This window comes from Halichoerus grypus, chromosome 13 (assembly GCF_964656455.1).
Source record: "Halichoerus grypus chromosome 13, mHalGry1.hap1.1, whole genome shotgun sequence".
NCBI lineage: Eukaryota > Metazoa > Chordata > Mammalia > Carnivora > Phocidae > Halichoerus > Halichoerus grypus.
In genome coordinates this window covers 57,146,085-57,171,782 of record NC_135724.1, presented here as the reverse complement: position 1 = coordinate 57,171,782, position 25,698 = coordinate 57,146,085, and the positions used below count along the sequence as shown (strand labels likewise).

Sequence of the window (25,698 nt, the reverse complement as noted above, 5' to 3'; positions counted from 1 at the left end):
GTTTTTTCTGTTCTGCATTTAAGTATTTTGACTGCAGTCACATATTTTATGCACTGTGTCAAATGGTGAACTGAAAAGAAAAAAAAATCTGTTATCTTTGCTTTTTTATGTCCTAAGAAACCAAAAGATGCATGCATTTAGAAACAAGTAGGTAATGTTTTCTGCTTTTTTTGGTTAGAGAGTGTTAAGCACATCTACACACATACACATCATTTATTATTTTTGTCTTATTTCAGATGTAAGCATGGACCAAGGCATAGGTGTTGCAAACACTATGAAGATAATTGCATCTCTTATTGCATTAAAGTAAGTATATAAAAGTATCACTGTTAGCCATGGGGAATATATACAGAAATAACTTTTTAAAGATTGTATTTATTTGAGAGAGAGAAAAAACATGAGTGGGGGGAGGGGCAGAGGGAGAGGGACAAGTAGACTCCCCACTGAGCACAGAGCCAGATGCTGGGCTTAATCCAGGACCTGAGATCATGATCTGAGCCAAAGTCAGACACTCAACTGGCTGAGCCACCCAGGCGTGCCCCATATAGAAATAACTTTTGAATTAAAGCATGATTTCAAAGTAAATGGAAAAATAGACAGTAATTGCTATCATTCTTTGCATTTGACTTGAAGAATGAGAAATTTGTGAAAAATAGATAACAATTTAGCTTTTAGTATTCATTTACCAGATCCTTGGTTAATTAATTTTAAAATTCGCTTATTTAAAAGTTAGTGAAGGGGTGCCTGTGTGACTCAGTCGGTTAAGTGTCTGCCTTCAGCTCAGGTCATGATCCCAGGGTCCTGGGATCAAGCCCCGTTTCGGGCTCCCTGCTCAGGGGGAGTCTGCTTCTTGCCCTTCCTCTCCCTCTGCCCCCTCCCCTGCTCATGTTCTCTCTTTCTGTCTCAAATAAATAAAATTGTATAAAAAAATAAGTGTAAAACTTTTAAAGTAGAAGAGAAGGTGAAGCAACAACAGCAAAAAAGACAGAAAAATAAAGTTATTAAAATTTATATGTTGTAATGTGTTCTCATTAGAATGCGTGCTAGAACAAGGTTCCTGGGGTATGCTGTCTACTAGTGGATCAGCAGTCATACACATACCCTGTGCGCAATCTGATACAGTGGCATTTGGTGTTGGACTTGTAAAGCTGTTACATTTTTGAAGGCATGGAGGTTACTGGAGCATGTTCAACAGTTACTCTACATGAAGGAAGTTAGCTGTGCCCACTGGCAGAAATTCCTCCCTCCCTAGTATATTTGTGTACTAGACTGTCTCTGCTCACACCCGTCCCCCGTTCTGTGCCTGCCGTCCTTCCATCCTCCATCACCACCACCTCTGGGGAGGAAGTCATTTTCATGCAGTTAGTCTGGTGCAGGTGGCACCACCTGCCACAAATTCTCTAGTTTTGTCTGTCACAATCCTGATGCTTTAAAAAGTTTATGTTCTTCCTTTATAATATCTGATCCCCACTCAGTTGGTGATGGGAAGTTGTACAGCACCCCCAAAAGACAACCTCCCAGCAGTCACTCTGAGGAAGAGGGACTGTATCACATTTTGCTTCTGAATGTGAATGCCTGTGGTCTAATATTGATGGTGGCATATACCCAAGCTAACACTTACCTTAGAGTCCCTGAAGATATGAGCAGAGGTTAAAGCAGTATTTTTTCATTTGTGCAGTGGTTTCTGAAACACTCCTTCCAAATCTGATTTCCTGCCCCACTTGTACAATGGCGGGGGGGCGGGCAGCAATGTTGCTGGCAGCCCTCAAGATCTGCCAGCTCCCAGGCAGGAGTTACGCCCTCCAAATGGATGTAATTCTGATTTAAGGGGAGACTTCAGGAGGGGAACTAAGAGAACTATTCTGATTAAATCAGAGGTATTTGAGAAAGTTTGGAAAGAGGGCAAGTGATATTTAAAAAAAAATTATATGAGAAAAGGAGAATTACTGAGGAAGGAAAACATCTAGTCATTGTATCAAAATGTGTACCAGTCCTATAAACTTGGCAATTTATGTATAAATTGGAATATTGTCCATGAATGTAAAATTATTTGGAGACCTGTAGGTGAGGAATTTACGCTACAAATATAGTAAAATACTTTGACAGTGCACCTCATTATCCTAACAGCTCAGTTATACCACATGTTAAATCACATCCCTGAGTAAATATTCGTATGAATTAGCCTTCCCTGCAGCTCACTATGCTCCATTCATACTTTTTGTTGGTTCCTCGTAAGTGCCAATCTCTGTTTTGTCTTTGTGCTTTCTGCCCAAGCTATCTGAAATGTTTTTCTCATGCTAGCTCCTTCTCTTTTCTGTTTAAATGTCACATCCTCTTTCACTTTCCCTTACCACCTAATTTAATATCGGCTGCCTCTTATTTGCCTCCTAGAGTCTTATTTCCTGCACAACACTTAACTGTAATCTGTAATTATTTTATGTACTTACTTATTTGCTCTTTCTCTAATGAGCGTGAAGCTCCATGAAGGCAAAAACTTTGTGTCCTCTTCACCACTCTGTCCCCAGCATCTAGTGTAGTGGTTGGCACATGAGAGGCCTTCAGTGAATGTTTTCTGAATACGTGAAAGGGTGAATGGATGGAAGGATGAATGGATCTCTTGAAAATAGCAAGGAAAGATTGAACAGGAGTGTGATCCTTGAATCTTTAGATTAATATTGTTAAGATTATTAATGGCAAGATAAAGTGTGAACACTTCATGCATTAAACATATACTGGGCAGTTTCAGTTAAGCAAATGCATGGTAATTTATGCTGATTGGTCAGACAATTTAATTTTCATGTTTTAACCAGGTGTTAAATAGTTTCAGGTAAATTAATGAATGTTTCTTCATAGTAATTCAGTTTTTTTCTAAAAAAGAAGGCTGCTCTCTGGAAGATACAAACCTGACCTTTGGAACTTAGCAGGAATGTAGACATTTTTCCATCCCACTGGTGGTGAGAGAGGAGGATGATGGGAGACTGGTATTACAATGTATTGGTTGAATCATGTGAACTACTGTTCTTTTATATAACATTAGCTTTTGTGCTAATTGGAATTTTTCAGCCTCTCAGTATGAAGTGACATTTAAACTTCATTACCCTAAATACTGAAATGAAATTGACCAACAGTAGTCATCCTCTCTGTTCCCTTTTGCCCTATAGATAGTTGCAGGTAATATGGAAAAATGTTGGCAGCAAGTATGCCTAGTAGTGGATTTGCTTTTTCGAGTTTTGTTTAGTATACTTTAAAGCTACCATTTCTTAGAGATGTTTTAGCCTGACACTGTTGAGCATAGAAATAAAAACCTAGGTATAATTATATTTTTTTCCTGGAGAATTCTTTTAACCTGATCATTTAAAAAATTGATATTAAAGGTCTAAAAATAAAATTATTTTTCTGTCAAAAGAATTCCTATTTATAGTAATGATTAAGAAGAGTTCTCTGTTAAAATTTCTGAAAAGATTTTTTTTTTTTTTTGGAATTTCAGTGCTTTTGTTCCTAAAATTCAGTTATGGTTTAGGAATTTTAAATCCTATGTTAACAATGTTAACAAAATGTCAAGAAATGGAAGTTTGGTGCATAGACAAGCTAGGCCAGTGCTTGTGAGCCTTTGAAGTTTTTGAAAATCAAAGATGAAGTATAGTCACTGAAAAATTTTACTCTTATTTTAAGGTAATTGTTTTAAAATTGAGGTCTTTAAGGCTTAATTTTGAAAATACTTTGATATAAACTGGGGTTATTTATTTATTTGGAATTATGTTTTGATTCTGCGACAGTAAAATTTATATCTGACGGACCTCTCCACAGGGTGGCAGCATTTTCAACTCTGCTTGAGTGCAAACCTGGGGAATGAGTCCCAGCAGAATTCCGAGGGAGAAATAAGCATGGGCAGGAGGCAGCTATCGACTCAACTCTTGTTTTGGGAAACTAGATCGGCTCTCCCGTGTGTGCGTGTAGTCCTAAGTGCCATCCACCCAACGCAAAGGAACAAAAGTGCAGAGGACCCGTGCCTCAGCAAAGATCGCCCTTCCTGAGCGTGCACTTCATCTATTGTGTGTTTTTGTGAAAGCATGAGAAATGGAACCTAAACGTAACTCGGAGTGAGAAGCAGGCCTGGAAGGAAGGCTGCTGTGGACTCACCTCTTGTTTGAGGAGATTAGCACTGCTGTACCCTGTGTGCCTGGATGCCTAGTTACCAGGCTACTAACACCAAGAATCAATGCTATAGAGTTACTGCGCTTTAGTTAACATTGCCGTTCCTGAAGCCAGGGGAATTTGACAGTGCTCATGTATGAGAGCCCGGGGAAAGGGTCCCATACCTGAAATGGAGTGAGAAACAGGCCAGAGCAGAAGGCAGCTCTCAACTCACCTCTTGTTTATGAGGCTGGTACCCCTGCCCCGGGTGTGCCTGCAGGCCTAAAGCCAACCACCTAACTCAAAGGAACAACTCTGTAGAGAATTCCTGCTTCGGCTAAAGTAGCCATGCCGGAGGGTGGACGCATTTTGCTGTGTGCATGCGTGAGCGCACTGCAAGTGAGTCCAGAACCATTTTCCGTGTGGGACTCAGGCCCCGGCAGAAAGCAGAACACGACCCCCCACTTGTTTCCTGAGGCTAGCACTGTGGCCCCACATTTGCATGGAAGTCTAATAGCAAGCGTTCTTTTTTTTTTTATTAAATTTTTTTATTGTTATGTTAATCCCCATACATTACATCATTAGTTTTAGATATAGTGTTCCATGATTCATTGTTTGTGCATAACACCCAGTGCTCCATGCAGAACGTGCCCTCCTCAATACCCATCAGCAGGCTAACCCATCCTCCCACCCCCCTCCCCTCTAGAACCCTCAGTTTGTTTTTCAGAGTCCATCGTCTCTCATGGTTCTTCTCCCCCTCCGATTTCTCCCCCTTCATTCTTCCCCTCCTGCTACATTCTTCTTCTTCTTTTTTCTTTCTTAACATATATTGCATTATTTGTTTCAGAGGTACAGATCTGAGATTCAACAGTCTTGCACAATTCACAGCGCTTACCAGAACACATACCCTCCCCAGTGTCCATCACCCAGTCACCCCATCCCTCCCACCCCACCCCCCACTCCAGCAACACTCAGTTTGTTTCCTGAGATTAAGAATTCCTCCTATCAGTGAGGTCATATGATACATGTCTTTCTCTGTTTGACTTATTTCGCTCAGCATGATACCCTCCAGTTCCATCCACGTCGTGGCAAATGGCAAGATCTCATTCCTTTTGATGGCTGCATAATATTCCATTGTGTATACATATATATATACCACATCTTCTTTATCCATTCATCTGTTGATGGACATCTTGGCTCTTTCCACAGCTTGGCTATTGTGGACATTCATAGCAAGCGTTCTAACTCGGAGAAACAGCACTGAAGAGAAACCGTGCTTTAGCTACCGACGACCTCTGTGTGGGAGGAAGCAGTTTAGGGTGTACGGTGGTTGAGAGCCTGGGGACGGGTTCCGTTTCGGAAAATCGAGGGAGAGACAGGCCGGAGAGAAGGCAGCTCTCAACTCACACCATGGTTATGGGGCTAGGACCGTTGCCCCGGGTGTGTGTGCAGGCTTCATTAAAACCGCCTAACTCGAAGGAAAAACTCGCTGGAGAATCCATGCTTCAGCTAAAAGAGCCGCTCCTGAGGGTGGAAGCATTTTGTTGTGTGCGTGCATGAGAGCCCTGCAAGGGAGTCCAAAGCTTTTTGTGAGTGAGCCTCAGGCCCCAGCAGAAGGCAGAACACGACTCCCCATGTGTTTCATCACGCTAGCACGGCAGCCCCACTTTTGCATGGAAGTCTAACAGCTAGTGTTCTAACTCGAAGAAACAACACTGTAGAGAAACCGTGCTTTAGCTACCGTCAACCTCTAGACGGACGAAGCATTACACGGAGTACCGTGGCTGAGAGCCTGGGGAACGGGTTCCATACGTGAAACCAAGAGAGAAATAGGTCTGGGCAGAAGGCACCTCTGGACTCAGCTCTTACTACCTGAAGCTAACACTACTGCTCCATGTGTGCTTGGAATGCTATGTGCTCGACACTGACTGGGAAGAAACAAGCCTGTCAAGAATCCCAGCTGCAGCTCATTCGCCTCCCAGGCTACTAACACCAAGAATCAATGCTGTAGCGTTACTGCGCTTTGGCTAACATTGCCGTTCCTGAAGCCGCAGGAGTTGTATAGTGCTCGTGTAGGAGAGACCGGGGAAAGGGTCCCATACGTGAAATGGAGTGAGAAACAGGCCGGTGCGGAAGGCAGCTCTCCACTCACCTCTTGTTATTGAGGCTAGTACCCTTGCCCCGGGTATGCCTGCAGGCCATAAGCCAACCACCTAACTCAAAGGAACAACTCTGTAGGGAATTCCTGCTTCGGCTAAAAGAGCCATGCCTCAGGGTGGACGCATTGTGTGGTGTGCATGCGTGAGTGCACAGCGACTCCAAAACCATTTTCCTGTGAGACCCAGGCCCCAGAAGAAGACAGAACATGACTCCCCACTTGCTCCATGAAACTAGTACTGCGGCCCCACTTTTGCATGGAAGTCTAATAGCTAGCTTTCTAACTCGAAGAAACAACACTGGAGAGAAACCGTGCTTTAGCTACCGTCGACCTCTCTGTGGGCGAAGCAGTTTAGGGTGTACTGTGGCTGAGAGCCTGGGGATGCTTTCCATTTCGTAATATCGGGGGAGAGAGAGGCGGGTACCAAAGGCAGCTCTAAACTCACTACATGGTTATGGGGCTAGTTCCGTTGCCCGGTGAGTGTGTGCTGGCTTAAACACAACCACCTAACTCGAAAGAAAAACTCAGTACAGAATCTGTGCTTCAGCTAAAACAGCTGCTCCTGAGGGTGGAAGCTTCTTTTGTGTGTGTGCGTGAGAGCACTGCAAGGGAGTCGCAAACCTAATTCGGAGGGAGCCTCAGGCAGCTGCAGAAGGCAGCACACGACTCTTCACTTATTTCGTGAAGCCAGCACGGCGGCCCCAATTTTGCATGGAGGTCTAATAGCTAGCGTTCTAACTCGAAGAAACAACACTGTAGAGAAACCATGCTTTAGCTACCGTCGACCTCTCTGTGGGCGAAGCAGTTTAGGGTGTACTGTGGCTGAGAGCCTGGGGACGGTTTCAATATCGTAATATTGGGGGAGAGACAGGCTGGTACAGAAGTCAGCTCTCAACCCACATCATGGCTATGGGGCTAGTACCGTTGCCCAGGCTGTGTGCACCGGCTTAAGCACAGCCACCTAACTCGAAGGAAAATCTCTGTTTAGAGCCTGTGCTGCAGGTAAAACAGCTGCTCCTGAGGGTGGCAGCATTTTGTTGTGTGCGTGCGTGAGAGCACTGCAAGGAAGTCCAAAGCTTTTTGCGAGTGAGACTCAGGCCCCAGCGAAAGGCAGAACACGACTCCCCATGTGTTTCATCACGCTAGCACGGCAGCCCCACTTTGGCATGGAAGTCTAACAGCTAGTGTTCTAACTCGAAGAAACAACACTGTAGAGAAACCGTGCTTTAGCGACCGTCGACCTCTAGACGGAGGAAGCATTACACGGAGTACCGTGGCTGAGAGCCTGGGGAACGGGTTCCATACGTGAAACCAAGAGAGAAATAGGTCTGGGCCGAAGGCACCTCTGGACTCAGCTCTTGCTACCTGAAGCTAACACTACTGCCCAAGTGTGCTTGGAATGCTATGTGCTCGACACTGACTGGGAAGAAACAAGCCTGTCAAGAATCCCAGCTGCAGCTCATTCGCCTCCCAGGCTACTAACACCAAGAATCAATGCTGTAGCGTTACTGCGCTTTAGCTTACATTGCCGTTCCTGAAGCCGCAGGAGTTGTATAGTGCTCGTGTAGGAGAGACCGGGGAAAGGGTCCCATACGTGAAATGGAGTGAGAAACAGGCCGGTGCGGAAGGCAGCTCTCCACTCACCTCTTGTTATTGAGGCTAGTACCCTTGCCCCGGGTGTGCCTGCAGGCCATAAGCCAACACCTAACTCAAAGGAACAACTCTGTAGGGAATTCCTGCTTCGGATAAAAGAGCCATGCCTCAGGGTGGACGCATTGTGTGGTGTGCATGCGTGAGTGCACAGCGACTCCAAAACCATTTTCCTGTGAGACCCAGGCCCCAGAAGAAGACAGAACACGACTCCCCACTTGCTCCATGAAACTAGTACTGCGGCCCCACTTTTGAATGGAAGTCTAATAGCTAGCTTTCTAACTCGAAGAAACGACATTGGAGAGAAACCGTGCTTTAGCTACCGTCGACCTCTCTGTGGGCGAAGCAGTTTAGGGTGTACTGTGGCTGAGAGCCTGGGGACGGTTTCCATTTCGTAATATCGGGGGAGAGAGAGGCGGGTACCTAAGGCAGCTCTAAACTCACTACATGGTTATGGGGCTAGTTCCGTTGCCCCGTGAGTGTGTGCTGGCTTAAACACAACCACCTAACTCGAAAGAAAAACTCAGTACAGAATCTGTGCTTCAACTAAAACAGCTGCTCCTGAAGGTGGAAGCTTCTTTTGTGTGTGTGCCTGAGAGCACTGCAAGGGAGTCGCAAACCTAATTCGGAGGGAGCCTCAGGCAGCTGCAGAAGGCAGCACACGACTCTTCACTTATTTCGTGAAGCCAGCACTGCGGCCCCAATTTTGCATGGAGGTCTAATAGCTAGCGTTCTAACTCGAAGAAACAACACTGTAGAGAAACCGTGCTTTAGCTACCGTCGACCTCTCTGTGGGCGAAGCAGTTTAGGGTGTACTGTGGCTGAGAGCCTCGGGACGGTTTCAATATCGTAATATTGGGGGAGAGACAGGCTGGTACAGAAGTCAGCTCTCAACCCACATCATGGCTATGGGGCTAGTACCGTTGCCCAGGCTGTGTGCACCGGCTTAAGCACAGCCACCTAACTCAAAGGAAAATCTCTGTTTAGAGCCTGTGCTGCAGGTAAAACAGCTGCTCCTGAGGGTGGCAGCATTTTGTTGTGTGCGTGCGTGAGAGCACTGCAAGGGAGTCCAAAGCTTTTTGCGAGTGAGACTCAGGCCCCAGCGAAAGGCAGAACACGACTCCCCATGTGTTTCATCACGCTAGCACGGCAGCCCCACTTTGGCATGGAAGTCTAACAGCTAGTGTTCTAACTCGAAGAAACAACACTGTAGAGAAACCGTGCTTTAGCGACCGTCGACCTCTAGACGGACGAAGCATTACATGGAGTACCGTGGCTGAGAGCCTGGGGAAAGGGTTCCATACGTGAAACCAAGAGAGAAATAGGTCTGGGCAGAAGGCACCTCTGGACTCAGCTCTTGCTACCTGAAGCTAACACTACTGCTCCAAGTGTGCTTGGAATGCTATGTGCTCGACACTGACTGGGAAGAAACAAGCCTGTCAAGAATCCAAGCTGCAGCTCATTCGCCTCCCAGGCTACTAACACCAAGAATCAATGCTGTAGCGTTACTGCGCTTTAGCTAACATTGCCGTTCCTGAAGCCGCAGGAGTTGTATAGTGCTCGTGTAGGAGAGACCGAGGAAAGGGTCCCATACGTGAAATGGAGTGAGAAACAGGCCGGTGCGGAAGGCAGCTCTCCACTCACCTCTTGTTATTGAGGCTAGTACCCTTGCTCCGGGTGTGCCTGCAGGCCATAAGCCAACCACCTAACTCAAAGGAACAACTCTGTAGGGAATTCCTGCTTCGGCTAAAAGAGCCATGCCTCAGGGTGGACGCATTGTGTGGTGTGCATGCGTGAGTGCACAGCAAGTGAGTCCAAAACCATTTTCCTTGTGAGACCCAGGCCCCGGAAGAAGCCAGAACACGACTCCCCACTTGCTCCGTGACACTAGTACTGCAGCCCCATATTTGAATGGAAGAATAATAGCTAGCTTTCTAACTCGAAGAAACAACACTGTAGAGAAACCCTGCTTTAGCTTCCGTCGACCTCTCTGTGGGTGAAGCAGTTTAGGGTGTACTGTGGCTGATAGCCTGGGGACGGTTTTAATATCGTAATATCGGGGAGAGACAGGCCAGTACAGAAGGCAGCTCTCAACCCACATCATGGTTATGGGGCTAGAACCGTTGCCCAGGGTGTGTGTGCAGGCTTAAATGAAGCCACCTAAATCGAAGGAAAAACTCGGTTGAGAGCCTGTGCTGCAGGTAAAACAGCTGCTCCTGAGGGTGGCAGCATTTTGTTGTGTGCGTGCGTGAGAGCACTGCAAGGGAGTCCAAAGCTTTTTGCGAGTGAGACTCAGGCCCCAGCGAAAGGCAGAACACGACTCCCCATGTGTTTGACCAAGCTAGCACGGCAGCCCCACATTTGCATGGAAGTCTAATAGCTAGCGTTCTAACTCGAAGAAACTACACAGTAGAGAAACCGTGCTTTAGCTACCGTCGATCTCTGGCGAAGAAGTTTAGGGTGTACTGTGGCTGAGAGCTTGGGGACGGTTTCAGTATCGTAATATCGGGGAGAGACAGGCCAGTACAGAAGGCAGCTCTCCTCCCACATCATGGTTATGGGGCTAGTACCGTTGCCCAGGGTGTGTGTGCAGGCTTAAATGAATCCACCTAACTCAAAGGAAAAACTCGGTTGAGAGCCTGTGCTTCAGGTAAAAGAGCTGCTCCTGAGGGTGGCAACATTTTGCTGTGTGCGTGCGTGAGAGCACTGCAAGGGAGTCCAAAGCTTTTTGCGAGTGAGACTCAGGCCCCAGCGAAAGGCAGAACACGACTCCCCATGTGTTTGACCAAGCTAGCACGGCAGCCCCACATTTGCATGGAAGTCTAATAGCTAGCGTTCTAACTCGAAGAAACTACACAGTAAAGAAACCGTGCTTTAGCTACCGTCGACCTCTCTGTGGGCGAAGCAGTTTAGGGTGTACTGTGGCTGGGTGCCTGGGGACATTTTCCATTTTGTAAAATCGGGGGAGAGACAGGCTGGTACAGAAGGCACCTCTCAACTCACATCATGGTTATGGGGCTAGTACCGTTGCCCTGGGTGTGTGTGCAGGCTTAAGACAGCCACCCAACTCGACGGAATAACACGGTAGAGGATCCGTGCTTCAGCTAAAACAGCCGCTCCTGAGGGTGGAAACATTTGGTTGTGTGCGTGCGTGAGAGGACTGCAAGGGAGTCCAAAGTTTCTGCGAGTGAGACTCAGGCCCCAGCAAAAGGCAGAACACGACTCCCCGTGTGTTTCCTTTAGCTAGCACTGCGGCCCTACTTTTGCATGGAAGTCTAATCGCTAGCGTTCTCCCTGGAAGAAACAACACGGTAGAGAAACCGTGCTTTAGCTACCATCCACCTCTCTGAGGGAGGAAGCACTTTCCAGGCTACCGTGGGTGAGGGTCTGAGGAACGGGTTCCTTACGTGAAACCGAGGGAGAAGGAGTCCTGGCCAGAAGGCTCCTCTCGACTCAGCTCTTGTTACCTGAAGCTAACACTTTGGCTCCATGTGTGCATAGGAATGCTAAGGGCTCCACACTGATTTGGCAGAAAGAAGCCGGTCTAGAACCCCAGGTTCAGCTCATTCGCCTCTCCACAGGGTGGCAGCATTTTCAAGTCTGCTTGAGTGCAAACCTGGGGAAGGAGTCCCAGCAGAATTTGGAGGGAGAAATAAGCATGGGCAGAAGGCACCTATCGACTCAACTCTTGTTTCAGGAAACTAGATCGGCTCTCCCGTGTGTGCATGGAATCCTCAGTGCCATCCACGCAACGCAAAGGAACAAAACTGTAGAGAACCCGTGCCTCAGCAAAGATCGCCCTTCCTGAGCGTGAACTTCATCTATTGCGTGTTTTTGTGAAAGCATGAGAAATGGAACCTAAACGTAACTCGGAGTGAGAAGCAGGCCTGGAAGGAAGGCTGCTGTGGACTCACCTCTTGTTTGAGGAGATGAGCACTGCTGTACCCTGTGTGCCTGGATGCCTAGTTACCAGGCTACTAACACCAAGAGTCAATCCTAAAGAGTGACTGCGCTTGAGTTAACATTGCCGTTCCTGAAGCAGGAGGAATTTCACAATGCTCGTGTACGAGAGACCGGGCAAAGGGTCCCAGACGTGAAATGGAGTGAGAAAGAGGCCGGTGCGGAAGGCAGCTCTCAAGTCACCTCTGGTTTAGGAGGCTAGTGCCCTTGCCCCGGGGGTGCCTGCAGGCCATAAGCCAACCACCTAACTCAAAGGAACAACTCTGTAGGGAATTCCTGCTTTGGCTGAAAGAGCCATGCCTCAGGGTGGACGCGTTTTGCTGTGTGCATGCGTGAGATCACTGCAAGTGAGTCCAAAACCAGTTTCCTTGTGAGACCCAGGCCCCGGAAGAAGCCAGAACACGACTCCCCACTTGCTCCATGAAGCTAGTACTGCGGCCCCACTTTTGCATGGAAGTCTAATAGCTAGCTTTCTAACTCGGAGAAAAAACACTGTAGAGAAACCGTGCTTTAGCTACCGTCGACCTCTCTGTGGGCGAAGCAGTTTAGGGTGTACTGTGGCTGAGAGCCTGGGGACGGTTTCCATTTCGTAATATCGGGGGAGAGAGAGGCCGGTACATAAGGCAGCTCTAAACTCACTACATGGTTATGGGGCTAGTTCCGTTGCCCCGTGGGTGTGTGCTGGCTTAAACACAACCACCTAACTCGAAAGAAAAACTCAGTACAGAATCTGTGCTTCAGCTAAAACAGCTGCTCCTGAAGGTGGAAGCTTCTTTTGTGTGTGTGCGTGAGAGCACTGCAAGGGAATCGCAAACCTAATTCGGAGGGAGCCTCAGGCAGCTGCAGAAGGCAGCACACGACTCCTCACTTATTTCGTGAAGCCAGCACTGCGGCCCCAATTTTGCATGGAGGTCTAATAGCTAGCGTTCTAACTCGAAGAAACAACACTGTAGAGAAACCGTGCTTTAGCTACCGTCGACCTCTCTGTGGGCGAAGCAGTTTAGGGTGTACTGTGGCTGAGAGCCTGGGGACGGTTTCAATATCATAATATCGGGGGAGAGACAGGCCGGTACATAAGGCAGCTCTCAACCCACATCATGGCTATGGGGCTAGTACCGTTGCCCAGGCTGTGCGCGCCGGCTTAAGCACAGCCACCAAACTCGAAGGAAAATCTCTGTTGAGAGCCTGTGCTGCAGGTAAAACAGCTGCTCCTGAGGGTGGCAGCATTTTGTTGTGTGCGTGCGTGAGAGCCCTGCAAGGGAGTCCAAAGCTTTTTGCGAGTGAGACTCAGGCCCCAGCGAAAGGCAGAACACGACTCCCCATGTGTTTCATCAATCTAGCACGGCAGCCCCACTTTTGCATGGAAGTCTAACAGCTAGTGTTCTAACTCGAAGAAACAACACTGTAGAGAAACCGTGCTTTAGCTACCGTCGACCTCTAGACGGAGGAAGCATTACACGGAGTACCGTGGCTGAGAGCCTGGGGAACGGGTTCCATACGTGAAACCAAGAGAGAAATAGGTCTGGGCAGAAGGCACCTCTGGACTCAGCTCTTGCTACCTGAAGCTAACACGACTGCTCCATGTGTGCTTGGAATGCTATGTGCTCGACACTGACTGGGAAGAAACAAGCCTGTCAAGAATCCCAGCTGCAGCTCCTTCGCCTCCCAGGCTACTAACACCAAGAATCAATGCTGTAGCGTTACTGCGCTTTAGCTAACATTGCCGTTCCTGAAGCCGCAGGAGTTGTATAGTGCTCGTGTAGGAGAGACCGGGGAAAGGGTCCCATACGTGAAATGGAGTGAGAAACAGGCCGGTGCGGAAGGCAGCTCTCAACTCACCTCTTGTTTATGAGGCTAGTACCCTTGCCCTGGGTGTGCCTGCAGGCCATAAGCCAACCACCTAACTCAAAGGAACAACTCTGTAGGGAATTCCTGCTTCGGCTAAAAGAGCCATGCCTCAGGGTGGACGCATTGTGTGGTGTGCATGCGTGAGTGCACAGCAAGTGAGTCCAAAACCATTTTCCTTGTGAGACCCAGGCCCCGGAAGAAGCCAGAACACGACTCCCCACTTGCTCCGTGACACTAGTACTGCACCCCACATTTGAATGGAAGTCTAATAGCTACCTTTCTAACTCGAAGAAACAACACTGTAGAGAAACCCTGCTTTAGCTACCGTCGACCTCTCTGTGGGTGAAGCAGTTTAGGGTGTACTGTGGCTGAGAGCCTGGGGACGGTTTCAATATCGTAATATCGGGGGAGAGACAGGCCAGTACAGAAGGCAGCTCTCAACCCACATCATGGTTATGGGGCTAGTACCGGTGCCCAGGGTGTGTGTGCAGGCTTAAATGAATCCACCTAACTCAAAGGAAAAACTCGGTTGAGAGCCTGTGCTTCAGGTAAAAGAGCTGCTCCTGAGGGTGGCAGCATGTTGTTGTGTGCGTGCGTGAGAGCACTGCAAGGGAGTCCAAAGCTTTTTGCGAGTGAGACTCAGGCCCCAGCGAAAGGCAGAACCCGACTCCCCATGTGTTTGACCAAGCTCCACGGCAGCCCCACATTTGCATGGAAGTCTAATAGCTAGCGTTCTAACTCGAAGAAACTACACAGTAGAGAAACCGTGCTTTAGCTACCGTCGACCTCTCTGTGTGAGAAAGCAGTTTACGCTGCACTGTGGGTGAGGGCCTGGGGAGAGGTTCCATAGGTAAAATCGAGGGAGAGACAGGCAGCTGTCAACTCACCTCTTGTTTACGAGGCTAGTGCAGTTGCCCCGGGTGTGCCTGCAGGCCTAAAGCCAAGCACCTAAGTCGAAAGAACAACTGTGTAGAGAATTCCTGCTTCCGCGAACATAGGCATTCCTGAGGCTGGAAGCATTTTGCTGTGTGCCTGCGTGAGAGAAGTGCAATGGAGTCCCAAACCATTTTCCGTGTGAGACTCAGGCCCCGGGAGAAGGGAGGACACGCCTCCCCACTTGTTTCATGAAGTTAGCACTGCGGCCCCACTTTTGCATGGAAGTCTAACAGCAAGCTTTCTTTTTCTTTATTATTATTAAATGTTTTTATTGTTATGTTAATCCCCATACATTACATCATTAGTTTTAGATATAGTGTTCCATGATTCATTGTTTGTGCATAACACCCAGTGCTCCATGCAGAACGTGCCCTGCTCAATACCCATCACCAGGCTAAGCCATCCTCCCACCCCCCTCCCCTCTAGAACCCTCAGTTTCTTTTTCAGTGTCCATCGTCTCTCATGGTTCTTCTCCCCCTCCGATTTCCCCCCCTTCATTCTTCCCCTCCTGCTACATTCTTCTTCTTCTTTTTTTCTTTCTTAACATATATTGCATTATTTGTTTCAGAGGTACAGATCTGAGATTCAACAGTCTTGCACAATTCACAGCGCTTACCAGAACACATACCCTCCCCAGTGTCCAACACCCAGTGAGCCCATCCCTCCCACCCCAGCCCCCACTCCAGCAACCCTCAGTTTGTTTCCTGAGATTAAGAATTCCTCCTATCAGTGAGGTCATATGATACATGTCTTTCTCTGTTTGACTTATTTCGCTCAGCGTGATACCCTCCAGTTCCATCCACGTCGTTGCAGATGGCAAGATCTCATTCCTTTTGATGGCTGCATAATATTCCATTGTATATATATATATATATATATATATATATATATACCCCCTCTTCTTTATCCATTCATTTGTTGGTGGACATCTTGGCTCCTTCCACAGTTTGGCTATTGTGGACATTCATAGCAAGCGTTCTAACTCGGAGAAACAACACTGAAGAGAAACCGTGCTTTAGCTACCGACGACCTCTGTGTGGGAGGAAGCAGTTTAGGGTGTACGGTGGTTGAGAGCCTGGGGACGGGTTCCGTTTCGTAAAATCGAGGGAGAGACAGGCCGGAGAGAAGGCAGCTCTCAACTCACACCATGGTTATGGGGCTAGTACCGTTGCCCTGGGTGTGTGTGCAGGCTTAAGACAGCCACCCAACTCGACGGAATAACACGGTAGAGGATCCGTGCTTCAGCTAAAACAGCCGCTCCTGAGGGTGGAAACATTTGGTTGTGTGCGTGCGTGAGAGGACTGCAAGGGAGTCCAAAGTTTCTGCGAGTGAGACTCAGGCCCCAGCAAAAGGCAGAACACGACTCCCCGTGTGTTTCCTTTAGCTAGCACTGCGGCCCTACTTTTGCATGGAAGTCTAATCGCTAGCGTTCTCCCTGGAAGAAACAACACGGTAGGGAAACCGTGCTTTAGCTACCATCCACCTCTCTGAGGGAGGAAGCACTTTCCAGGCTACCGTGGGTGAGGGTCTGAGGAACGGGTTCCTTACGTGAAACCGAGGGAGAAGGAGTCCTGGCCAGAAGGCTCCTCTCGACTCAGCTCTTGTTACCTGAAGCTAACACTTTGGCTCCATGTGTGCATAGGAATGCTAAGGGCTCCACACTGATTTGGCAGAAAGAAGCCGGTCTAGAACCCCAGGTTCAGCTCATTCGCCTCTCCACAGGGTGGCAGCATTTTCAAGTCTGCTTGAGTGCAAACCTGGGGAAGGAGTCCCAGCAGAATTTGGAGGGAGAAATAAGCATGGGCAGAAGGCACCTATCGACTCAACTCTTGTTTCAGGAAACTAGATCGGCTCTCCCGTGTGTGCATGGAATCCTCAGTGCCATCCACGCAACGCAAAGGAACAAAACTGTAGAGAACCCGTGCCTCAGCAAAGATCGCCCTTCCTGAGCGTGAACTTCATCTATTGCGTGTTTTTGTGAAAGCATGAGAAATGGAACCTAAACGTAACTCGGAGTGAGAAGCAGGCCTGGAAGGAAGGCTGCTGTGGACTCACCTCTTGTTTGAGGAGATGAGCACTGCTGTACCCTGTGTGCCTGGATGCCTAGTTACCAGGCTACTAACACCAAGAGTCAATCCTAAAGAGTGACTGCGCTTGAGTTAACATTGCCGTTCCTGAAGCAGGAGGAATTTCACAATGCTCGTGTACGAGAGACCGGGCAAAGGGTCCCAGACGTGAAATGGAGTGAGAAAGAGGCCGGTGCGGAAGGCAGCTCTCAAGTCACCTCTGGTTTAGGAGGCTAGTGCCCTTGCCCCGGGGGTGCCTGCAGGCCATAAGCCAACCACCTAACTCAAAGGAACAACTCTGTAGGGAATTCCTGCTTTGGCTGAAAGAGCCATGCCTCAGGGTGGACGCGTTTTGCTGTGTGCATGCGTGAGATCACTGCAAGTGAGTCCAAAACCAGTTTCCTTGTGAGACCCAGGCCCCGGAAGAAGCCAGAACACGACTCCCCACTTGCTCCATGAAGCTAGTACTGCGGCCCCACTTTTGCATGGAAGTCTAATAGCTAGCTTTCTAACTCGGAGAAAAAACACTGTAGAGAAACCGTGCTTTAGCTACCGTCGACCTCTCTGTGGGCGAAGCAGTTTAGGGTGTACTGTGGCTGAGAGCCTGGGGACGGTTTCCATTTCGTAATATCGGGGGAGAGAGAGGCCGGTACATAAGGCAGCTCTAAACTCACTACATGGTTATGGGGCTAGTTCCGTTGCCCCGTGGGTGTGTGCTGGCTTAAACACAACCACCTAACTCGAAAGAAAAACTCAGTACAGAATCTGTGCTTCAGCTAAAACAGCTGCTCCTGAAGGTGGAAGCTTCTTTTGTGTGTGTGCGTGAGAGCACTGCAAGGGAATCGCAAACCTAATTCGGAGGGAGCCTCAGGCAGCTGCAGAAGGCAGCACACGACTCCTCACTTATTTCGTGAAGCCAGCACTGCGGCCCCAATTTTGCATGGAGGTCTAATAGCTAGCGTTCTAACTCGAAGAAACAACACTGTAGAGAAACCGTGCTTTAGCTACCGTCGACCTCTCTGTGGGCGAAGCAGTTTAGGGTGTACTGTGGCTGAGAGCCTGGGGACGGTTTCAATATCATAATATCGGGGGAGAGACAGGCCGGTACATAAGGCAGCTCTCAACCCACATCATGGTTATGGGGCTAGTACCGTTGCCCAGGCTGTGTGCGCCGGCTTAAGCACAGCCACCAAACTCGAAGGAAAATCTCTGTTGAGAGCCTGTGCTGCAGGTAAAACAGCTGCTCCTGAGGGTGGCAGCATTTTGTTGTGTGCGTGCGTGAGAGCCCTGCAAGGGAGTCCAAAGCTTTTTGCGAGTGAGACTCAGGCCCCAGCGAAAGGCAGAACACGACTCCCCATGTGTTTCATCAATCTAGCACGGCAGCCCCACTTTTGCATGGAAGTCTAACAGCTAGTGTTCTAACTCGAAGAAACAACACTGTAGAGAAACCGTGCTTTAGCTACCGTCGACCTCTAGACGGAGGAAGCATTACACGGAGTACCCTGGCTGAGAGCCTGGGGAACGGGTTCCATACGTGAAACCAAGAGAGAAATAGGTCTGGGCAGAAGGCACCTCTGGACTCAGCTCTTGCTACCTGAAGCTAACACGACTGCTCCATGTGTGCTTGGAATGCTATGTGCTCGACACTGACTGGGAAGAAACAAGCCTGTCAAGAATCCCAGCTGCAGCTCCTTCGCCTCCCAGGCTACTAACACCAAGAATCAATGCTGTAGCGTTACTGCGCTTTAGCTAACATTGCCGTTCCTGAAGCCGCAGGAGTTGTATAGTGCTCGTGTAGGAGAGACCGGGGAAAGGGTCCCATACGTGAAATGGAGTGAGAAACAGGCCAGTGCGGAAGGCAGCTCTCAACTCACCTCTTGTTTATGAGGCTAGTACCCTTGCCCCGGGTGTGCCTGCAGGCCATAAGCCAACCACCTAACTCAAAGGAACAACTCTGTAGGGAATTCCTGCTTCTTCTAAAAGAGCCATGCCTCAGGGTGGACGCATTGTGTGGTGTGCATGCGTGAGTGCACAGCAAGTGAGTCCAAAACCATTTTCCTTGTGAGACCCAGGCCCCGGAAGAAGCCAGAACACGACTCCCCACTTGCTCCATGACACTAGTACTGCAGCGCCACATTTGAATGGAAGTCTAATAGCTACCTTTCTAACTCGAAGAAACAACACTGTAGAGAAACCCTGCTTTAGCTACCGTCGACCTCTCTGTGGGCGAAGCAGTTTAGGGTGTACTGTGGCTGAGAGCCTGGGGACGGTTTCAATATCGTAATATCGGGGGAGAGACAGGCCAGGACAGAAGGCAGCTCTCAACCCACATCATGGTTATGGGGCTAGTACCGGTGCCCAGGGTGTGTGTGCAGGCTTAAATGAATCCACCTAACTCAAAGGAAAAACTCGGTTGAGAGCCTGTGCTTCAGGTAAAAGAGCTGCTCCTGAGGGTGGCAGCATGTTGTTGTGTGCGTGCGTGAGAGCACTGCAAGGGAGTCCAAAGCTTTTTGCGAGTGAGACTCAGGCCCCAGCGAAAGGCAGAACCCGACTCCCCATGTGTTTGACCAAGCTCCACGGCAGCCCCACATTTGCATGGAAGTCTAATAGCTAGCGTTCTAACTCGAAGAAACTACACAGTAGAGAAACCGTGCTTTAGCTACCGTCGACCTCTCTGTGTGAGAAAGCAGTTTACGCTGCACTGTGGGTGAGGGCCTGGGGAGAGGTTCCATAGGTAAAATCGAGGGAGAGACAGGCAGCTGTCAACTCACCTCTTGTTTACGAGGCTAGTGCAGTTGCCCCGGGTGTGCCTGCAGGCCTAAAGCCAAGCACCTAAGTCGAAAGAACAACTGTGTAGAGAATTCCTGCTTCCGCGAACATAGGCATTCCTGAGGCTGGAAGCATTTTGCTGTGTGCCTGCGTGAGAGAAGTGCAATGGAGTCCCAAACCATTTTCCGTGTGAGACTCAGGCCCCGGGAGAAGGGAGGACACGCCTCCCCACTTGTTTCATGAAGTTAGCACTGCGGCCCCACTTTTGCATGGAAGTCTAACAGCAAGCTTTCTTTTTCTTTATTATTCTTAAATGTTTTTATTGTTATGTTAATCCCCATACATTACATCATTAGTTTTAGATATAGTGTTCCATGATTCATTGTTTGTGCATAACACCCAGTGCTCCATGCAGAACGTGCCCTGCTCAATACCCATCACCAGGCTAAGCCATCCTCCCACCCCCCTCCCCTCTAGAACCCTCAGTTTCTTTTTCAGTGTCCATCGTCTCTCATGGTTCTTCTCCCCCTCCGATTTCCCCCCCTTCATTCTTCCCCTCCTGCTACATTCTTCTTCTTCTTTTTTTCTTTCTTAACATATATTGCATTATTTGTTTCAGAGGTACAGATCTGACATTCAACAGTCTTGCACAATTCACAGCGCTTACCAGAACACATACCCTCCCCAGTGTCCAACACCCAGTGAGCCCATCCCTCCCACCCCAGCCCCCACTCCAGCAACCCTCAGTTTGTTTCCTGAGATTAAGAATTCCTCCTATCAGTGAGGTCATATGATACATGTCTTTCTCTGTTTGACTTATTTCGCTCAGCGTGATACCCTCCAGTTCCATCCACGTCGTTGCAGATGGCAAGATCTCATTCCTTTTGATGGCTGCATAATATTCCATTGTATATATATATATATATATATACCCCCTCCTCTTTATCCATTCATCTGTTGGTGGACATCTTGGCTCCTTCCACAGTTTGGCTATTGTGGACATTCATAGCAAGCGTTCTAACTCGGAGAAACAACACTGAAGAGAAACCGTGCTTTAGCTACCGACGACCTCTGTGTGGGAGGAAGCAGTTTAGGGTGTACGGTGGTTGAGAGCCTGGGGACGGGTTCCGTTTCGTAAAATCGAGGGAGAGACAGGCCGGAGAGAAGGCAGCTCTCAACTCACACCATGGTTATGGGGCTAGTACCGTTGCCCTGGGTGTGTGTGCAGGCTTAAGACAGCCACCCAACTCGACGGAATAACACGGTAGAGGATCCGTGCTTCAGCTAAAACAGCCGCTCCTGAGGGTGGAAACATTTGGTTGTGTGCGTGCGTGAGAGGACTGCAAGGGAGTCCAAAGTTTCTGCGAGTGAGACTCAGGCCCCAGCAAAAGGCAGAACACGACTCCCCGTGTGTTTCCTTTAGCTAGCACTGCGGCCCTACTTTTGCATGGAAGTCTAATCGCTAGCGTTCTCCCTGGAAGAAACAACACGGTAGAGAAACCGTGCTTTAGCTACCATCCACCTCTCTGAGGGAGGAAGCACTTTCCAGGCTACCGTGGGTGAGGGTCTGAGGAACGGGTTCCTTACGTGAAACCGAGGGAGAAGGAGTCCTGGCCAGAAGGCTCCTCTCGACTCAGCTCTTGTTACCTGAAGCTAACACTTTGGCTCCATGTGTGCATAGGAATGCTAAGGGCTCCACACTGATTTGGCAGAAAGAAGCCGGTCTAGAACCCCAGGTTCAGCTCATTCGCCTCTCCACAGGGTGGCAGCATTTTCAAGTCTGCTTGAGTGCAAACCTGGGGAAGGAGTCCCAGCAGAATTTGGAGGGAGAAATAAGCATGGGCAGAAGGCACCTATCGACTCAACTCTTGTTTCAGGAAACTAGATCGGCTCTCCCGTGTGTGCATGGAATCCTCAGTGCCATCCACGCAACGCAAAGGAACAAAACTGTAGAGAACCCGTGCCTCAGCAAAGATCGCCCTTCCTGAGCGTGAACTTCATCTATTGCGTGTTTTTGTGAAAGCATGAGAAATGGAACCTAAACGTAACTCGGAGTGAGAAGCAGGCCTGGAAGGAAGGCTGCTGTGGACTCACCTCTTGTTTGAGGAGATGAGCACTGCTGTACCCTGTGTGCCTGGATGCCTAGTTACCAGGCTACTAACACCAAGAGTCAATCCTAAAGAGTGACTGCGCTTGAGTTAACATTGCCGTTCCTGAAGCAGGAGGAATTTCACAATGCTCGTGTACGAGAGACCGGGCAAAGGGTCCCAGACGTGAAATGGAGTGAGAAAGAGGCCGGTGCGGAAGGCAGCTCTCAAGTCACCTCTGGTTTAGGAGGCTAGTGCCCTTGCCCCGGGGGTGCCTGCAGGCCATAAGCCAACCACCTAACTCAAAGGAACAACTCTGTAGGGAATTCCTGCTTTGGCTGAAAGAGCCATGCCTCAGGGTGGACGCGTTTTGCTGTGTGCATGCGTGAGATCACTGCAAGTGAGTCCAAAACCAGTTTCCTTGTGAGACCCAGGCCCCGGAAGAAGCCAGAACACGACTCCCCACTTGCTCCATGAAGCTAGTACTGCGGCCCCACTTTTGCATGGAAGTCTAATAGCTAGCTTTCTAACTCGGAGAAAAAACACTGTAGAGAAACCGTGCTTTAGCTACCGTCGACCTCTCTGTGGGCGAAGCACTTTAGGGTGTACTGTGGCTGAGAGCCTGGGGACGGTTTCCATTTCGTAATATCGGGGGAGAGAGAGGCCGGTACATAAGGCAGCTCTAAACTCACTACATGGTTATGGGGCTAGTTCCGTTGCCCCGTGGGTGTGTGCTGGCTTAAACACAACCACCTAACTCGAAAGAAAAACTCAGTACAGAATCTGTGCTTCAGCTAAAACAGCTGCTCCTGAAGGTGGAAGCTTCTTTTGTGTGTGTGCGTGAGAGCACTGCAAGGGAATCGCAAACCTAATTCGGAGGGAGCCTCAGGCAGCTGCAGAAGGCAGCACACGACTCCTCACTTATTTCGTGAAGCCAGCACTGCGGCCCCAATTTTGCATGGAGGTCTAATAGCTAGCGTTCTAACTCGAAGAAACAAGACTGTAGAGAAACCGTGCTTTAGCTACCGTCGACCTCTCTGTGGGCGAAGCAGTTTAGGGTGTACTGTGGCTGAGAGCCTGGGGACGGTTTCAATATCATAATATCGGGGGAGAGACAGGCCGGTACATAAGGCAGCTCTCAACCCACATCATGGTTATGGGGCTAGTACCGTTGCCCAGGCTGTGTGCGCCGGCTTAAGCACAGCCACCAAACTCGAAGGAAAATCTCTGTTGAGAGCCTGTGCTGCAGGTAAAACAGCTGCTCCTGAGGGTGGCAGCATTTTGTTGTGTGCGTGCGTGAGAGCACTGCAAGGGAGTCCAAAGCTTTTTGCGAGTGAGACTCAGGCCCCAGCGAAAGGCAGAACACGACTCCCCATGTGTTTCATCAATCTAGCACGGCAGCCCCACTTTTGCATGGAAGTCTAACAGCTAGTGTTCTAACTCGAAGAAACAACACTGTAGAGAAACCGTGCTTTAGCTACCGTCGACCTCTAGACGGAGGAAGCATTACACGGAGTACCGTGGCTGAGAGCCTGGGGAACGGGTTCCATACGTGAAACCAAGAGAGAAATAGGTCTGGGCAGAAGGCACCTCTGGACTCAGCTCTTGCTACCTGAAGCTAACACGACTGCTCCATGTGTGCTTGGAATGCTATGTGCTCGACACTGACTGCGAAGAAACAAGCCTGTCAAGAATCCCAGCTGCAGCTCCTTCGCCTCCCAGGCTACTAACACCAAGAATCAATGCTGTAGCGTTACTGCGCTTTAGCTAACATTGCCGTTCCTGAAGCCGCAGGAGTTGTATAGTGCTCGTGTAGGAGAGACCGGGGAAAGGGTCCCATACGTGAAATGGAGTGAGAAACAGGCCGGTGCGGAAGGCAGCTCTCAACTCACCTCTTGTTTATGAGGCTAGTACCCTTGCCCCGGGTGTGCCTGCAGGCCATAAGCCAACCACCTAACTCAAAGGAACAACTCTGTAGGGAATTCCTGCTTCGGCTAAAAGAGCCATGCCTCAGGGTGGACGCATTGTGTGGTGTGCATGCGTGAGTGCACAGCAAGTGAGTCCAAAACCATTTTCCTTGTGAGACCCAGGCCCCGGAAGAAGCCAGAACACGACTCCCCACTTGCTCCGTGACACTAGTACTGCAGCCCCACATTTGAATGGAAGTCTAATAGCTACCTTTCTAACTCGAAGAAACAACACTGTAGAGAAACCCTGCTTTAGCTACCGTCGACCTCTCTGTGGGCGAAGCAGTTTAGGGTGTACTGTGGCTGAGAGCCTGGGGACGGTTTCAATATCGTAATATCGGGGGAGAGACAGGCCAGTACAGAAGGCAGCTCTCAACCCACATCATGGTTATGGGGCTAGTACCGGTGCCCAGGGTGTGTGTGCAGGCTTAAATGAATCCACCTAACTCAAAGGAAAAACTCGGTTGAGAGCCTGTGCTTCAGGTAAAAGAGCTGCTCCTGAGGGTGGCAGCATGTTGTTGTGTGCGTGCGTGAGAGCACTGCAAGGGAGTCCAAAGCTTTTTGCGAGTGAGACTCAGGCCCCAGCGAAAGGCAGAACCCGACTCCCCATGTGTTTGACCAAGCTCCACGGCAGCCCCACATTTGCATGGAAGTCTAATAGCTAGCGTTCTAACTCGAAGAAACTACACAGTAGAGAAACCGTGCTTTAGCTACCGTCGACCTCTCTGTGTGAGAAAGCAGTTTACGCTGCACTGTGGGTGAGGGCCTGGGGAGAGGTTCCATAGGTAAAATCGAGGGAGAGACAGGCAGCTGTCAACTCACCTCTTGTTTACGAGGCTAGTGCAGTTGCCCCGGGTGTGCCTGCAGGCCTAAAGCCAAGCACCTAAGTCGAAAGAACAACTGTGTAGAGAATTCCTGCTTCCGCGAACATAGGCATTCCTGAGGCTGGAAGCATTTTGCTGTGTGCCTGCGTGAGAGAAGTGCAATGGAGTCCCAAACCATTTTCCGTGTGAGACTCAGGCCCCGGGAGAAGGGAGGACACGCCTCCCCACTTGTTTCATGAAGTTAGCACTGCGGCCCCACTTTTGCATGGAAGTCTAACAGCAAGCTTTCTTTTTCTTTATTATTCTTAAATGTTTTTATTGTTATGTTAATCCCCATACATTACATCATTAGTTTTAGATATAGTGTTCCATGATTCATTGTTTGTGCATAACACCCAGTGCTCCATGCAGAACGTGCCCTGCTCAATACCCATCACCAGGCTAAGCCATCCTCCCACCCCCCTCCCCTCTAGAACCCTCAGTTTCTTTTTCAGTGTCCATCGTCTCTCATGGTTCTTCTCCCCCTCCGATTTTCCCCCCTTCATTCTTCCCCTCCTGCTACATTCTTCTTCTTCTTTTTTTCTTTCTTAACATATATTGCATTATTTGTTTCAGAGGTACAGATCTGACATTCAACAGTCTTGCACAATTCACAGCGCTTACCAGAACACATACCCTCCCCAGTGTCCAACACCCAGTGAGCCCATCCCTCCCACCCCAGCCCCCACTCCAGCAACCCTCAGTTTGTTTCCTGAGATTAAGAATTCCTCCTATCAGTGAGGTCATATGATACATGTCTTTCTCTGTTTGACTTATTTCGCTCAGCATGATACCCTCCAGTTCCATCCACGTCGTTGCAGATGGCAAGATCTCATTCCTTTTGATGGCTGCATAATATTCCATTGTATATATATATACCCCCTCTTCTTTATCCATTCATCTGTTGGTGGACATCTTGGCTCCTTCCACAGTTTGGCTATTGTGGACATTCATAGCAAGCGTTCTAACTCGGAGAAACAACACTGAAGAGAAACCGTGCTTTAGCTACCGACGACCTCTGTGTGGGAGGAAGCAGTTTAGGGTGTACGGTGGTTGAGAGCCTGGGGACGGGTTCCGTTTCGTAAAATCGAGGGAGAGACAGGCCGGAGAGAAGGCAGCTCTCAACTCACACCATGGTTATGGGGCTAGTACCGTTGCCCTGGGTGTGTGTGCAGGCTTAAGACAGCCACCCAACTCGACGGAATAACACGGTAGAGGATCCGTGCTTCAGCTAAAACAGCCGCTCCTGAGGGTGGAAAC

The 25,698-nt window shown here is 49.1% G+C and overlaps 1 protein-coding gene across 1 annotated transcript in view; it reads left to right on the top strand.

Moving 5' to 3' along the window:
* The window catches only part of LOC144379883 (transmembrane protein 135-like), a 142,621-nt gene that overhangs the window by 75,883 nt on the left and 41,040 nt on the right, over positions 1–25,698 (top strand). Inside the window, exon 4 of the mRNA XM_078060536.1 lies at positions 237–306. Within this exon, the coding sequence (XP_077916662.1) occupies positions 237–306 (70 nt within the window). The remainder of the gene's footprint in view (positions 1–236; positions 307–25,698) is intronic.